General features: G+C 30.7%; 3 protein-coding genes across 13 annotated transcripts; 1 reads left to right on the forward strand and 2 right to left on the reverse strand.

Annotated features, from left to right (window-relative positions):
• Nucleotides 1-3: 3 nt before the first annotated feature.
• Nucleotides 4-3,420, reverse strand: LOC143340721 (sodium/bile acid cotransporter 7). Of its 9 annotated transcripts, none has more exons than XM_076762976.1 (7): nt 3,310-3,420; nt 2,109-2,257; nt 1,809-2,035; nt 1,605-1,623; nt 1,461-1,495; nt 1,105-1,354; nt 4-914 (listed from the first exon to the last, which is right to left on the reverse strand). In XM_076762976.1, the coding sequence occupies exons 1-7, from the start codon at nt 3,354-3,356 to the stop codon at nt 670-672; spliced, it is 972 nt and encodes a 323-aa protein (XP_076619091.1). In that variant the 5' UTR covers nt 3,357-3,420; the 3' UTR covers nt 4-669. The 9 variants fall into 9 exon arrangements, with proteins under 9 accessions (XP_076619091.1, XP_076619088.1, XP_076619086.1 ...); XM_076762973.1 differs by lacking the exons at nt 1,605-1,623; nt 3,310-3,420 and adding exons at nt 2,411-2,507; nt 3,016-3,284 and having other exon boundaries at nt 1,461-1,604; XM_076762971.1 differs by lacking the exons at nt 1,605-1,623; nt 3,310-3,420 and adding exons at nt 2,411-2,559; nt 3,016-3,284 and having other exon boundaries at nt 1,461-1,604.
• Nucleotides 3,421-5,424: 2,004 nt separating this feature from the next.
• On the reverse strand, nt 5,425-11,887 carry LOC143340720 (wee1-like protein kinase). Of its 3 annotated transcripts, none has more exons than XM_076762967.1 (6): nt 11,617-11,887; nt 10,925-11,220; nt 10,536-10,848; nt 9,468-9,786; nt 8,433-9,315; nt 5,425-8,320 (listed from the first exon to the last, which is right to left on the reverse strand). In XM_076762967.1, the coding sequence occupies exons 3-6, from the start codon at nt 10,786-10,788 to the stop codon at nt 8,006-8,008; spliced, it is 1,770 nt and encodes a 589-aa protein (XP_076619082.1). In that variant the 5' UTR covers nt 10,789-10,848; nt 10,925-11,220; nt 11,617-11,887; the 3' UTR covers nt 5,425-8,005. The 3 variants fall into 3 exon arrangements, 2 of the variants coding, with proteins under 2 accessions (XP_076619082.1, XP_076619081.1); XR_013079493.1 differs by having other exon boundaries at nt 5,426-7,391; nt 7,734-8,320; nt 10,536-11,220; nt 11,617-11,886; XM_076762966.1 differs by having other exon boundaries at nt 10,536-11,220; nt 11,617-11,886.
• A 335-nt stretch (nt 11,888-12,222) lies between these two features.
• LOC143340723 (prenylated Rab acceptor protein 1-like) lies at nt 12,223-13,989 on the forward strand. Its single transcript, XM_076762977.1, has 4 exons — nt 12,223-12,515; nt 12,930-13,163; nt 13,239-13,438; nt 13,517-13,989. The coding sequence occupies exons 1-4, from the start codon at nt 12,445-12,447 to the stop codon at nt 13,621-13,623; spliced, it is 612 nt and encodes a 203-aa protein (XP_076619092.1). The 5' UTR covers nt 12,223-12,444; the 3' UTR covers nt 13,624-13,989.
• Nucleotides 13,990-14,042: the final 53 nt, after the last annotated feature.

Genomic DNA, 14,042 nt, shown 5'->3' on the forward strand with positions numbered 1-14,042 from the left:
AAACTCCTACCCAATAACTCATTAAGTATTACATTTTTCAATGATAGATTAAGCTCTAAATTATGTAGATGCATTAAATTCTTTAATTAAATTCTAAAATCTTAATCTACATAAATTTCAAGTTTAAAAACAAAGACAATTCTCTAGTACATAAAACTATTAATGTACAGATTTTTTGAGTATTGGGATATATGTAAAACATTTTTAAGATACTACCTGTAATGCATTTTAGAAGAGTACTTTTTTCATAATATATTTCGATATTAGTTTAATGAACAGAGTTTATTCAAGAATTTATTTGTCATATTACAAAAAAATAACTGGAAAATTCTTTGTATATTCCTGTAAATTTTCTAATCAAATTGACGACTGTAATATACGAACAACTATTTGTTTCTTGTTCCCATAATCTAGCAATACATACTAAAATACTTTGTAATGTCTCAGAATTAAAATTGTTATAACAAATAACACCTACTTTTAGTCTTATTTTTTAACGAAAATTAGTTGTATATTGAATTTAAAAAGACAGTACACATAATATAAGTAACTGAAAAGAAGAATTGATATTAAATGGGAAACAAATAAAATACGCATGCAATTTTAAATGAAAAATAATTATAACAAAATGTACACGAATTTATTTAAATTGCTCACATAACATTCACATTATGGGGACAACCAACTAGCTAATAAACTGCCTAACAATAATTGTGCGACTGGTAGTATAGACAGTGGCAAATTCACTGCCGGACCATGAGCCGAACCATGGTAAGCACCACGTAAAACCCAGCTGCCAAGACCCACTGACTTGTGTGTAGTTGTAAAAAGTGCAGCTAATAAGATATTCCGAGGTAACCATCGAGAGCACAAAATCCAACACAAGCAGCTAACAAAGAGTTGTCCCACGCAAGCTTGAACATGAAAGATACTAATACCATAATGGACTGATATAAATCGTGCACGTCAAGAATATTTTGACATATTTAAATCATATAAATACATGCGACAAAATTGAACAAAAATGTTCACAACAATTGACGTTAAACATTTATCCAGTTATATAAGTGTACGTATTAATATAATAAATACTAATAAACTTACCAATTAGTATGCATAATAACACATCACTGGCTTGTAAAGATGATGCATCTATTGATACAGCATCACAAAACCAGTGATATGCTGTAGCTAATAACAATGCTTGAGAAAACCATGGCGACTTAATTTTAAAACAAAAATCATACTTTAAAATAGTGAGTTGAATTGCAATACCAATGGCTAGTGGTACAATTGTACTGTAAATGGTTTCTCTGACATTAACACCGACCAAAGGAGGTGTAGATGCTCCTAACTGTAACAGAAATAATGTACTTTCTGGTTAAAGGAATTTTTATAAAATAGCAGAAGCGCAATTAATAATTTAAATTTTAGTAATAAATAATAATCGTGCGATTTACCACAAAGTACAGTAATACAGGAGATATGAATAATCCTGCAAAATGAGAAACTAAAGTTATTACAATACTTGTTGACAAATCTGCTTGTGCCAATCTACATAGAACAAGATTTGTATTCAATGGAGGTGGCATACAGTAAAGTACCTAAAATAAATAAATATATCTACAATTAATTATAATCAATTCATCATTTTTACTAATAAGAAACATCTGCAAAGTGTCCTTCCCCACTATACTTAATTTTTGGGTAATTTACAAACATGAAATTTTATCAAAGTTGTGCATAGAAGGGAGAGAGACACTTTACGTATGTGCCTTGTAAGAGTATCTTTATTTTTATTTATTTACTTCCATTCCCTTTAACATCCATATATTAACATCTGCATAAGTCAAGAAACATACTCCAAGCTTCATCAACGAGGGCATTAGGACATAGATAAAGATCATTGTAAATATTAGAAGGGAGTAATTGCTTAATGTTAAATAGAGAGATTTGGGATCACACAACAACCCTGCTTCTAGGTATGTTAAAGGCACTGCAAAGTATCGAATAATAATATTCCCATTCAAAACACCTACAATGCACAACATAAGAATAATATAAATAATTACACATAATTCTAAACTTAATTATTTTAATATAAATACCGTTTGTTTTCCCCAAGTGTGGTCTAAGGGATGCAAGTATCATACATAAAAGCATTGATAAAAAATATCCATATCTGTATAAAAGTTCACTTTGCCTTTTCCTTTGCTGACCTTCTTGTGTACATTTTGGATACATTGTCAAGGTGTATCTGTAATAATTAAAATATTTTAACAAATATAAATTATGAAAAAGTAATTTTATCAATGTGATTAAATATAAATAATAAAGTAAGTAAGAATGGAATATGATGTATATAATAAAGTAAAATTTAAATATTAATAACAATAAAGAAGATTCAAACCATTTTTGTAAAAATTAGAGTGTATTGGCCTGTAAGCATGTTCAGCCAATGCAGCATTTTTTCTGGATTCTTTTTTAGAAATGTTTCATGCAGTCTCCTTTAAAAGATTTTGTGTGTGCACACTTGGGTGAAATACTATACATCTAATCCTATTTCAACATGCTCAAAATGTTATAATTAAACAAAGCAAGCATATTTTATAGTTTGTAATACTGCAACAATATCTATTAAATATAGTACCTAGAATCATTCTCTTAAAAACTAATCTATACTATATCATTTTACTGCTAAAATCTCTATAAAAGTATTTTACCTAATAATCTTAGTACAAGATTAAGTAAAAGTTAAAGGATGGATGCACTTAAGGCAAAGCGTTATTTGTAAAACTCTGAATGCAATAAGATATAAAACAATATGTGCTACACATAACATAATTTCTTGTCAGTTATTCTCATCATTGATTGTAAATAAATGAAGATTTGTAGCGTATTTTCTTGGTGACTTAATGCAATTGCAAAAAACTGTATGAAATATCAGTGCTTTGTGCAAATTTAATTTAATTTTAAATCTTAAAATATAGTTATTTATTATATGTATGTATTTACTCGTTATTGTACATCGATAGACGTTTAAATCCGAAAATTTTACAACAATCAAATAAGAAAAATTATCTCGACTAATACGAGAAATAAATGTAAGATTTATATTTGTTACGATTTGGCAGTATCTCTTACTAAGTACTTGAAAAATATCAAAAATCGATAACTTTTATATAAATGTTTAATTGTTCTAGTCGTTATTGCATTTAATATTTCGACTGCCAAACATAAGCAACAGTCTGGCAGAGATGTCAGATTGAGCACCGGGTGCACTACTCAACTATGCCAGATCACGCGTACGTGAGCTCGTAGAATTTCGGAAGGTTGACAAAGAGAAACTGACACATGCTCTCTTTCTTGATTCTCCGAAGAAATCCGAAATAGTTTCGAACCGCCTCGTAGGAGTCAAGAGACCCGCCCAAGTTTGTCGTGGAATAGTTTGTTATTTTCAACGATAGATGGCGCTTATTTATCGACCTCAGGCCCCCTGGTGCTAAAACGCCCAAGTTTGTCGTGGAATACTTCGTTATTTTCAACGCTAGATGGCGCTTATTTATCGACCTCAGGCCCCCTGGTGCTAAAACGCCCAAGTTTGTCGTGGAATAGTTCGTATCATCCACGCTAGATGGATTTCTCGACAAACTTGGGCGTTTTAACACCAGGGGGCCTGAGGTCGATAAATAAGCGCCATCTAACGTTGAAAATAACGAACTATTCCACGACAAACTTGGGCGTTTTAGCACCAGGGGGCCTGAGGTCGATAAATAAGCGCCATCTAGCGTTGAAAGCAACAAACTATTCCACGATAAACTTGGGCGTTTTGCCATCCGGATTTCGAATGTACCCGGAACATTTTCAAAATGCTTGCGGCCTTGGGAAGAGGTGGCATGTATCTTATAGCTAAGGAAATAATGGGGAGAGGAAAAAAAAAATAAAAATGATGAGAACACATAGAATTCTTTAAATTATATCATTTATTGTCATAGATTAACATTATACAAGGCTTTAATACTTATATATCATGTCAATAGTTGTCAACGAAGGTCAGCAGTGGTTAGCAGGAGCCTCCAGAGACCAGCAGAGACCAGCAGAGACCAGCAGAGGCCAACGGAGGCTGGCAGAAGTCAGTAGTAGTTGTTATACGTTGTCAGAAATATAAGCAGTGGTCAGCAATGGTTAACAGAGACCTGTAGGAAAATTCAAAAGTACTTAAAGTATTTTGATTTTGAAACATTGTATTAATAATATACATATGTACGCTCATACTTAGGAATAATAAAAAAAAATTTCTTTTTTCTCAATAGTTAAAATATGATGGTGGGAGGTACTTTGCTTATGTTAGCTTACATAGGTCGGAAAGCAAAAATGCCTGGGCAGTCGAGATTCCAAATCGTAAAATTCGTTTTTGATTTGTAATAAATTTGTTTGATGCTATACGGAAATGTTACCTAATACTTTTTCGTAGATATCCACAAGCTCTACTTCCAGACTAAATTTCAATGAAATCCGTTAACTATTGTAGAAGTTACGGCCGTTTGAAAATTAGACCATTTTTATGGGGTTTTTGTCACTTCACGTAATTAAGGAACAACTTTCCGATTAGTCTTGAAATTTCTACATATTCTACACCAAAATACGCGTTGTTTGCATTTTGAAACATTAAAATCCTTCAATCCGACCGCATTGATTAAAACATTATAATGATTGAAATATATGCATGATTTTCAGAGAAACATTTTTAACCTCACATTATATTTTTGGTAAAGAATTTTTTTCTCGAAAATGCGTAGGATTTCGGGGGTATGTCTATTGACCAAAAATGATTGTAATTGACCCCCACAACCGAAAATAATTTTTCCCGAACGATTTGAAATTTTTTAATTTCGCCGAAAAATTTGTCTACCTATTGGAATTTTTTTCTCGAAAGTGCGTAGGATTTCGGGGGTATGTCTATTGACCAAAAATGATTGTAATTGACCCCCACAACTGAAAATAATTTTTCCCGAACGATTTGAAATTTTTTAATTTCGCCGAAAAATTTGTCTACCTATTGGAATTTTTTTCTCGAAAGTGCGTAGGATTTCGAGGGTTAGGTCTGGGTTAGATTACTATACATCCTATCGAAACACATATAATACATAGTCGGGAAGAATTAAACAGGAAAGGAATATATATACTGTCAATTTTCGTATTATTACGTATGCGTGGTTAATAATTTCGATTGTATATCACCAATATTATGATTCATAGTACAAACTTTTCGTTACGATACCATGAAATTATTAAACCTATAGAAGTTAACAATTAAGTTTATGTACACGTGTTGAATTATCTATTAAATTTTAGTATAAAGTACATGTTTTATATACCTAAACGATATCTACCATAAATGATACAATTAAGAATAGCTGGACTAGAATTTCTATGATTCAAATATCAGCATTTGATATTTATTAGAATTATTACATTACGTAAATTACACGATTAGACAGTATGAATGAATCTTACATTTACATTACTTTACAATTGTTTAAAGTATTATTAGTTTTAAAAAAATGTAAAAATAAATAACTAAGAAAATCAGTTCGTTAATTATCATTTATTATAATAATATTAATAATATAATATAATAATATTAATAATAATAAGATTAATGAAACAACAGTTCAGAGTGAATGTGAATGTGGCACATTACCACACACTTTAATGCCAGAAATTGGGGTCTACCCTTTCTGGCACACATTTAAAGACTTACACCGCTCGTTTATCGATTATTCAGATTTTTTCTTACAGAAGTTTGTAACTTTTATACATATCGCGGTTTATGACTAAATACATAACATTGGTTGGTAAACAAGGTTATACATAAGTTACAAGATTCAGGAGAAGTAACATTTAATTGCATTACCTTTAACACTTTGATAATGCAACAAGAAATTTTTAATATACCTTGTTGAAAGACCAAATTCGTATGGCAACTAAAAAACGCAAGTAGTTTGTATCGCAAACTACAACAAAAATACTCATAATATTACAAAGTGCTGCCCAGATATTTTCTAAAATTTTTTGTAAGTAGTAATGCAAAGCATTACACATGCTATTACCATTTTAATATAAATATCGAATTGCTTCAGTAACGCAAATATAAAAGATCACATATTAGCATGCTCAGCAACACGAAAATGTTAAATAAGGTACATACAAACAAAGGCAGTTTTTTGCCAGCTAGAAGCCATGATTTTATATAGGGCATCTAATAACTAATTTATACCGCCTTGAAGAACAAGAATATTCATCAAATGTATTTGTATGATACAGATCATCAAATTCATTACACCGTAATGAACTGTTATTCTTTGAAATTCGTGATCAAGAAATAAAGCTCGTACAAGAAAAAAGTTAAATAGAAAAGTTAATTGATAATTTATCCAACATGGAAAATATATGTCTTCAGATGGCTGAAGTGATTGCATGTTTTTTGTGAATTTTATGTTAGTAAATAAAATAAAGAACACCTAATCAATAATACCATCTACACTAGAAACGCGGATTATTAAACATCAGTATTTAGTCAATACATATAGTAAAAACACGAGAGAAAATTGTATAATACGAAATCCAGAGCATGCCAAAAACAATAGGACTAAAAAAAATACTATAAAAATAATTTAAACTTACAACATTTTACGTTCAAAGGGTCACTCTTTAATCACTTATGATTTTAAGAGTAGTTGTTCTTTCATATAAGGTATACACAGAGTGAAATTGAAATTCTTAGGGCTAGGAAATATGCTTGGATGAAGTGTGTTCTATCATGTCAGCTATCAGTTCTAATAAACGAAAAATGATTACCTTTCCATGTCATCAAAAATACATATATACAAACAGGCAGCGAATAATATCAATTTTTCGTTATCATATTAAAAAATATAACTCCTTAATAGCTACTGAGTTTATATTGTGAAAAAGTATAAAAATTAATCGATATGACATATTTAAAACAGCAGTCTTCTGTCAGAGTACGAAAATTTGAATAAACGAAAAAGAAAAAATCGTGAATTGAACATTTGACAAAAACCTAAGAGTAACAAACGATGGATAATACAGACGTATTAGTAATTAAACACTACACGATATGCAATATTGAACTACTGGTACATGTAAATATTGGTATATAAAAGTACAATGTATTAGTAACAAATAATTTGTTGCAGTCTACTACTAGCATTCCCAATTATTTACTACAATAATTCTCAAACAAAAATGGAAACACAATGATATGTAAAAACGTTTAACTAGTTAATTACTAACCAATATTAAAAATATTTACTTTACTTTCTTCTGTTTTTAACATTGCGTTTGTTATAATACTGTTGATTGAACTAAAAAATTGGAAATATTATATTATAAATGTATATCGTAATTATGCAAAGTAAATACGTAAAAACGTTGCAACAAGAACATTAAAGGCTCATTGTGAAATATGTAGTAAAATTATTCTTGTTTATTTTTTAAAGAATAGTTTTAAAAATTATATATATACTAAGATAATGATGAACACTGGCAATAATTGTTGGACACTTTCTAACCTTATACATCTACTTGTTATCTTACATTAAAAATCAAACACAATATACACAGATTAACAGTAATAAACTACTGTATTACCCATCTTTATATTAAAGTTGTAATGAAATGTAAGATATAAATAATTAAGAAATTACCTGTTTATAATTTTTTTGTAATTCATACTCATTTTATTAATGTAATATCTTCATCGTGGCAAGAATGATTATACCCATGACTATCATGCAATTTCACTCTGCATATTTTTTTTTGTATTTCCATATCATCAAATATTGATCATATTTTCACTTATAAATTACAGTTAATTCATATCACAATGTCAAGGCACTTAAAAGAATCATTTATTCCTTAAGCACCTTTACCCTCTCCCTTTCATCGTTTAGTCCGACACAAATATAACACAGAACATTCAGAAATTTGTAGTGCTATTACTTCGGTTGACTTTTTTACCCACTACCCGAGATGAAGTTCTAGTCGGCGTTGGTCTCAATTTATAACCTCCAGCATTCATTGTATTATTAATAGCAGCTACATTTGGAGCAATGGTTTTTAAACATTTAGCTGCTTCTTGCAACTGTTTTGACAAAATTTCGTTTTTTAGTTTTTCTGCATTCAGTTCTCGTCGAAGTTGAGCTTTCGTTTTATTTCCAAACGGACATAGTACTCTATGCTGAATAAGGCATACTGCTGAAGGTCTCATTTCAGGATTTGGATGAATCATCAACTGTAATGAAAACGAACACATTTATAAAAATAAATAATAACAGTCTTTTTATAAATTTTTACTTAATCAAAAATCCGTTGTACGAAAAAAAAAATATTTCAAGAATACTTACTTTGAGTAATTCATTAAGATCGCGGCTGTAATGTGGCAATTCTTTTAGATTTCCATTTCTAATATCATGCCATTCAGGCCCATTTTTCGGCAATGGACCTCCGCCGCCTGATTCATAAACAGTTAATCCCAAAGCAAAAATATCAGCTTTTGGTAAGTGGCTGAAGTCTTCGCGTAAAATTTCTGTTGGTAGATATCTACAATCTCCTTCTTCGACTTGAGGATTATTAACAGATGTAACATGACCTAAATCGCCTATTTTATATGTAATTTCTTCTTCAACAGTTTCTTCTTCATCAAATCCATCGTCTGCTGAATCGTAATTAACTGCTAGTAGCCTTTTTTCTTTTGAAATAAAAATGTTTCCAGGTTTGATGTCCATATGTACTAATTGCATGCTATGAATATATCTTAAACCTTCAGCAACATGTAGCAAAAGTTGTCGCATTTCTCCCTCAGTAAAATGTTTATTTTCCTTTTGTAAATTGGTAATAGCATCTGCTAGGCTACCACCATTACAATATTCATTTTGAATAATCATGTGATTATCTTCTGCCCATGCTGAATAGTATCGTACAACATGTTGATGTTTACCAAGTACAGCATGTGCATATACTTCGTTTAAAGCATTTTTTTCATTGATACTCCCAGCGACAGGCTTAATACTTTTTTTAATAGCATAAATGCATCCATCTAATCGATTGATACATTTGTAAACTGAACCAAATTCACCTGTACCAATCAATCCAAGTTCGTGGAATTCTTGATGATATCTAGGAATATTAGAATCTTGCAATGCCACACGCTTTGTAGCTTGTTCTATTTCGTTATCTGAATCATCAGAATCGGCAAGATCGAACTTCGGAATCTGAATATCGGGAGAGCTAATGTTGAAAGAAAAAACATTGTATTAGATAAATATTATATACAAAAAGTATACAATTTTTAATTTTACAGGAACTAAAAACATTATTGTCATTATTACTTTACTTGAAACTACACTATTTATTCTCTTTATTAATATATTTTTACTCACCCATTGAGACTACGTTTGGATCTAGTACGTTTTCTTGCAGTTAACAACATTCCATTAGGTGTAAAAGGATTTACATTTGCTGCAGGTTTATCAGATTTACTTTGATAATTGCAAGGTCTTGGTTTGTCTAATGAAAATAATCTAGTACATTTGGAAGGAAATGGAGTATGCAATGCACTCTTCTCCATTAAAGTTTTGGGAGTAGCAGGTGAATCAAAAAGACGTAAAGCCCTAACACGTTTATAAGGTGGACTACATGCCATTGACACTTTTTGTGTGCATGCATTCTCACGGGGAGGAATTCTTATCCTTGATGTACCTGCAACAAAAGTTATCAAAACCATTTACCAGAGTAAAGAAAATCAAATTAAATAAAATATATTTAATTTTATAAATTAAATTAATGTGTTCCTCTGTTCAGGTACAAATGAAATATAGAATTCTTTTATTTGAAATATAAAATGATGATTAGGTATATAGAATAATGCATATAAACATGCATTTAATTTTCTATTATAATACAGAAAGAAATAATTAAAACCACCATAATAATATCAGTACACAGTTCAATTACTTTTACTGACTACTTCTCAAACATCTTTCTACACATACACAATACGCATGATGCAAAACAATTGTCCAAAAACAATATCAATTTTCCTACATCATGCACAAAAATCATATAATCAAGCATTGATACAACTACCAATCTACTCTAAAACAGATTTCTACACTAATGAATGTTTAAACTATAAAATTAAATAATTTATACAGAAAGTATATAATAACATCAACAAATCAAAAAAACATATGCAGATAACTCAAAACACTTTATCAAAAGATAAAATAAATTATAGAAAATACTTGAAGTACTCAAAGAAGCAATATCATGCAGTACAAAATATTCAAGAGTTATGAAACTTTTTAAACGAATTCATCACTTTTAATTAAAAATTAAATAAAAATAGAAAGCATGAGATAGTATACAATATCTTTAAAGATACGTTACGATCAAGATGTTGTGTAAAAACAAATTACGAAGAGCATAAAATTTAAAATTATACTAACCTGTCACGTTACTGATCGGAGTTTTGTTATTATTAACTGGCACCGTTTGGTTACTTTCACTGTCACTACAGTCCATCGTATTACTAAATGATAACTTTCTTGGTTGAAGGGACGGTGAACATCCAAGATCCTCCGCCGAAGAGTCTAAAATATCGTCAACATCACAACCGGAGCTGTTTGTACGACAGCTGATATTCAGTTCCTCGTCCTGAATGTCGCATGCGTTGAAATGCAACTTCTGTGCGACTTCCATAGCTTCAAACTGTCACCATAAGTTCCCGTGCATGCAACTGTCCCGTGTACACTTCGTATACTAAACCAAAATCGGTACTAATTATAAAATCCTGTCAATTGCGTTTGAACACGTTCATTCAAACAATCGCTCGTACCACGCTACGTTCGTTATGGCGGGTGGCCCGATGTTACTTGGGAAATTGCTATTGACCAATCAGAGGCTTTCTTAAAAGTGAGAGTTTATTGAATTCGATGTAACGTGCTCTCCTATTGGATGTGATTACTCACAATGGTGGTACATAGTAGCGTCATCTGCACTTACTTTTCGAGGGTGAGACCATTGCGTAGTAATATTCTAAAAACTTTATATCACACTTTTATTCTTTGAAAATTTCGACCAAGATCGAAAGATTGACAATGATCTCATTCACCATTTAAAAATGTCATGCTCCTGTAACATATAAAATTATGTGCTATGATGTTACTATTAGTTGATTGTTTATAATATACAATTTAATTAATTTGAAAATATGTATCGCATAAAGCTGAATCGAACAAAAATGTTAGGAAACGATGAGCTTTTATGAGAGATATATTCAAATGTGTTCTAAAACTAAGTTTAGAATTAATTGAAATTAATTCGTTTACATCGTTTGATAAATTACGAAAAATACGTATAAACCCTTCACACGGTACTTCTCTTTTTATAAACTGTATGATTCAAGAAATCCAGACAAAACAACATTTATTCCGATTTCTCGATGAACGACAATATGAAACGTTTGATTCGAAGGAAGCATTTGACGACAAAAGAAAAATAGCATGCAATAAATATATTTTAACGCACCAAAAGAAGTACGGCAAAATTGTCTTCTTTATGCCTCTTGAACGAAAGCATCCAAGCTCTCGTACAAGGTAAGAAAAATCTTTTGCGTCTTTACCTTATCCAGACAAAGAGCCCTTTTCGTGAAAGAAGTTTTACGAAGAAGGCAGTGAAAGAATTTTTATCGAGCAGCTGCAACCTGTAGCGTTTGTATGGCGAACGCCATATGTGTTGGTGTCAGCATACACGATGGAGGGGGTAACATAGTAGTTCGATGTGCGATATGATGGAAATTTTAGTGCCCACTTCTTGTCTCCCCTCTTCTTCCTGATTCCTGGAGGCGGATGCATACTTCAATATTGCGTTTTGGCAATGGGCTATACACGTGTAGGGAAAATACGCAAAAAACTAAAAGGGCAAACAACCCTTGAACAAAATTTATTTCTTCTAAGATTATGAACTGACAAAATTTCACTGTTTATTGAAAAACGGGAAATACTTTAAAGTACATAATGTGTTTGAACAAAAAACTGGTCATTTCGTTTCCGATTCAGCCAAAAAATCCCTATCGTGTCACCTGCGCTACATGTTTGGATAATATATACATTTCTAGTTAACTATTCAAGCGTTGTCTACTTTTCAAATCACGTTCATGTTCAAACGTCGTTATCACGTGATCTTGAAACTACATTTATACGATACTGCAACTACACGTTTTTTCTAAAACAAGGCTGCAAACGTCACACGGTGGGGGTGTTGGGCTTCACGCGTAAAAAAAGTAAAACAACAGTATTTAGCGTCTTTGTCGCACATTGATCACTTCTAAAGGTTCGAACGACAAAAATAAAGAGGATGGCAGACGTGGAAATCGAGATTGCAGGTGACATGCAAATACCCCAACAAAAGCAAAAATCTGGCAGCGGGTAATAATGAAGACAAGATTTTAAATGTTCATTGTCTAACTAATAGATATGAAACGTTGATGGTGTTACTATCCCAATGATCTGTCACACTCTGTTGACCCATCTGGAGTGGAATTTTTTATTTTCAAAATAAGCTGATTGAACAAATTTCCATAGAAATTAGCAATTCAAAGAAACAGGAAAAATAAAACAAAAATTTATTTCTGACATGTCCATAGTTTCCATATGAGAACATTTCAACATTGAAATATGTGACCCAGATTACATATTATTGTCATTTCAGTGATATTTAATAACATTACATTATTCACATTTGCAAACCATAGATTCAAAGATTTTATATTGTTTATAAGTTAGATAATAATGTAGCAATGCTGTTGACATTTTATACAACCAATGCATTTTATCATTTAGGCTTGAATTTCTACAGATACCACAACTTCCACTTAGTCATATAGGGTACCCACAAGCTCATGAATGGATTGAACATCGAAAAGCTAATGTCAGACCATGGTCCTTGTTTCTTAATACAAGCAACTTTAAACCTCCACCCAGTTTCCCAAGATTGAGTAAAAGAATTGTCAGGAATATTGAATATTTTCAGAGCAATTATTTATTTGTATTCGTTGGACTAGTTATATATTGTTTGTAAGAATTGCTTTTATTTATCTTGATTGTATGTACAATATTTTCATCTCAAAAATAATATTGATCAAATATTAGGATTACGTCACCGCTTTTGCTGATTGCTGTTACAGCATCTCTTGGAACATGTTACAAAGTTTCACAACGCCATGCTAAACAGGAACTTATGATATTTAATCATAAATTAACATTAGCTCAAGTATATACTTTGGTTGGTGTTTGTTCGTTGCCAATATTTTATTTAGTAGGTGCTGGTGCAGCACTCTTTTGGGTTCTTGGTAAGAGAAAGGAATGCAATTTGAATACAAATTTTGTGTTAATTTAAAACAAATTTACATGTTTAAACTATGTTTTAGGAGTATCTTGGTTTTTAATAACTCTGCATGCAGCATTCTATAATATTGATTCTGTACTATGCCCAGGAGAAGATGAACTCAATTCTTTAGTTATGCAAGAAGTATGATCTGTATAATAGTTGTACATAAGAAAAAATGTATGATTTAATCTTTAAACAAAATATGAAAATAAATACAAAATTGCGATTGAAGATTTATATATCTATAAATATTGTAAAATATTCTAGATTTAGATAAATTCTTGAATCATTGAAACATTTGTAAGATATAATTTCTATAAAAAATCCATATATTTTATTATTAGAAAATAGCAAAGATAATATTAAATTCCACAATTTGTTGTAACGAAGATGTATTTGTATTATTCAGTTTATATATTAAGACCAAAAAATAATTTTGTACTACTAATGTTTTGCAAAAAATAAAATATTTGTGTTTATAATTCGAAATTAAATAAAATATTTGATTATTTATGTCAATCTATTACATTTCTATAAATAGCTAAGATTTTTAATGATGCAAAGTT

The sequence above is a fragment of the Colletes latitarsis genome, chromosome 3 (assembly GCF_051014445.1).
Source record: "Colletes latitarsis isolate SP2378_abdomen chromosome 3, iyColLati1, whole genome shotgun sequence".
NCBI lineage: Eukaryota > Metazoa > Arthropoda > Insecta > Hymenoptera > Colletidae > Colletes > Colletes latitarsis.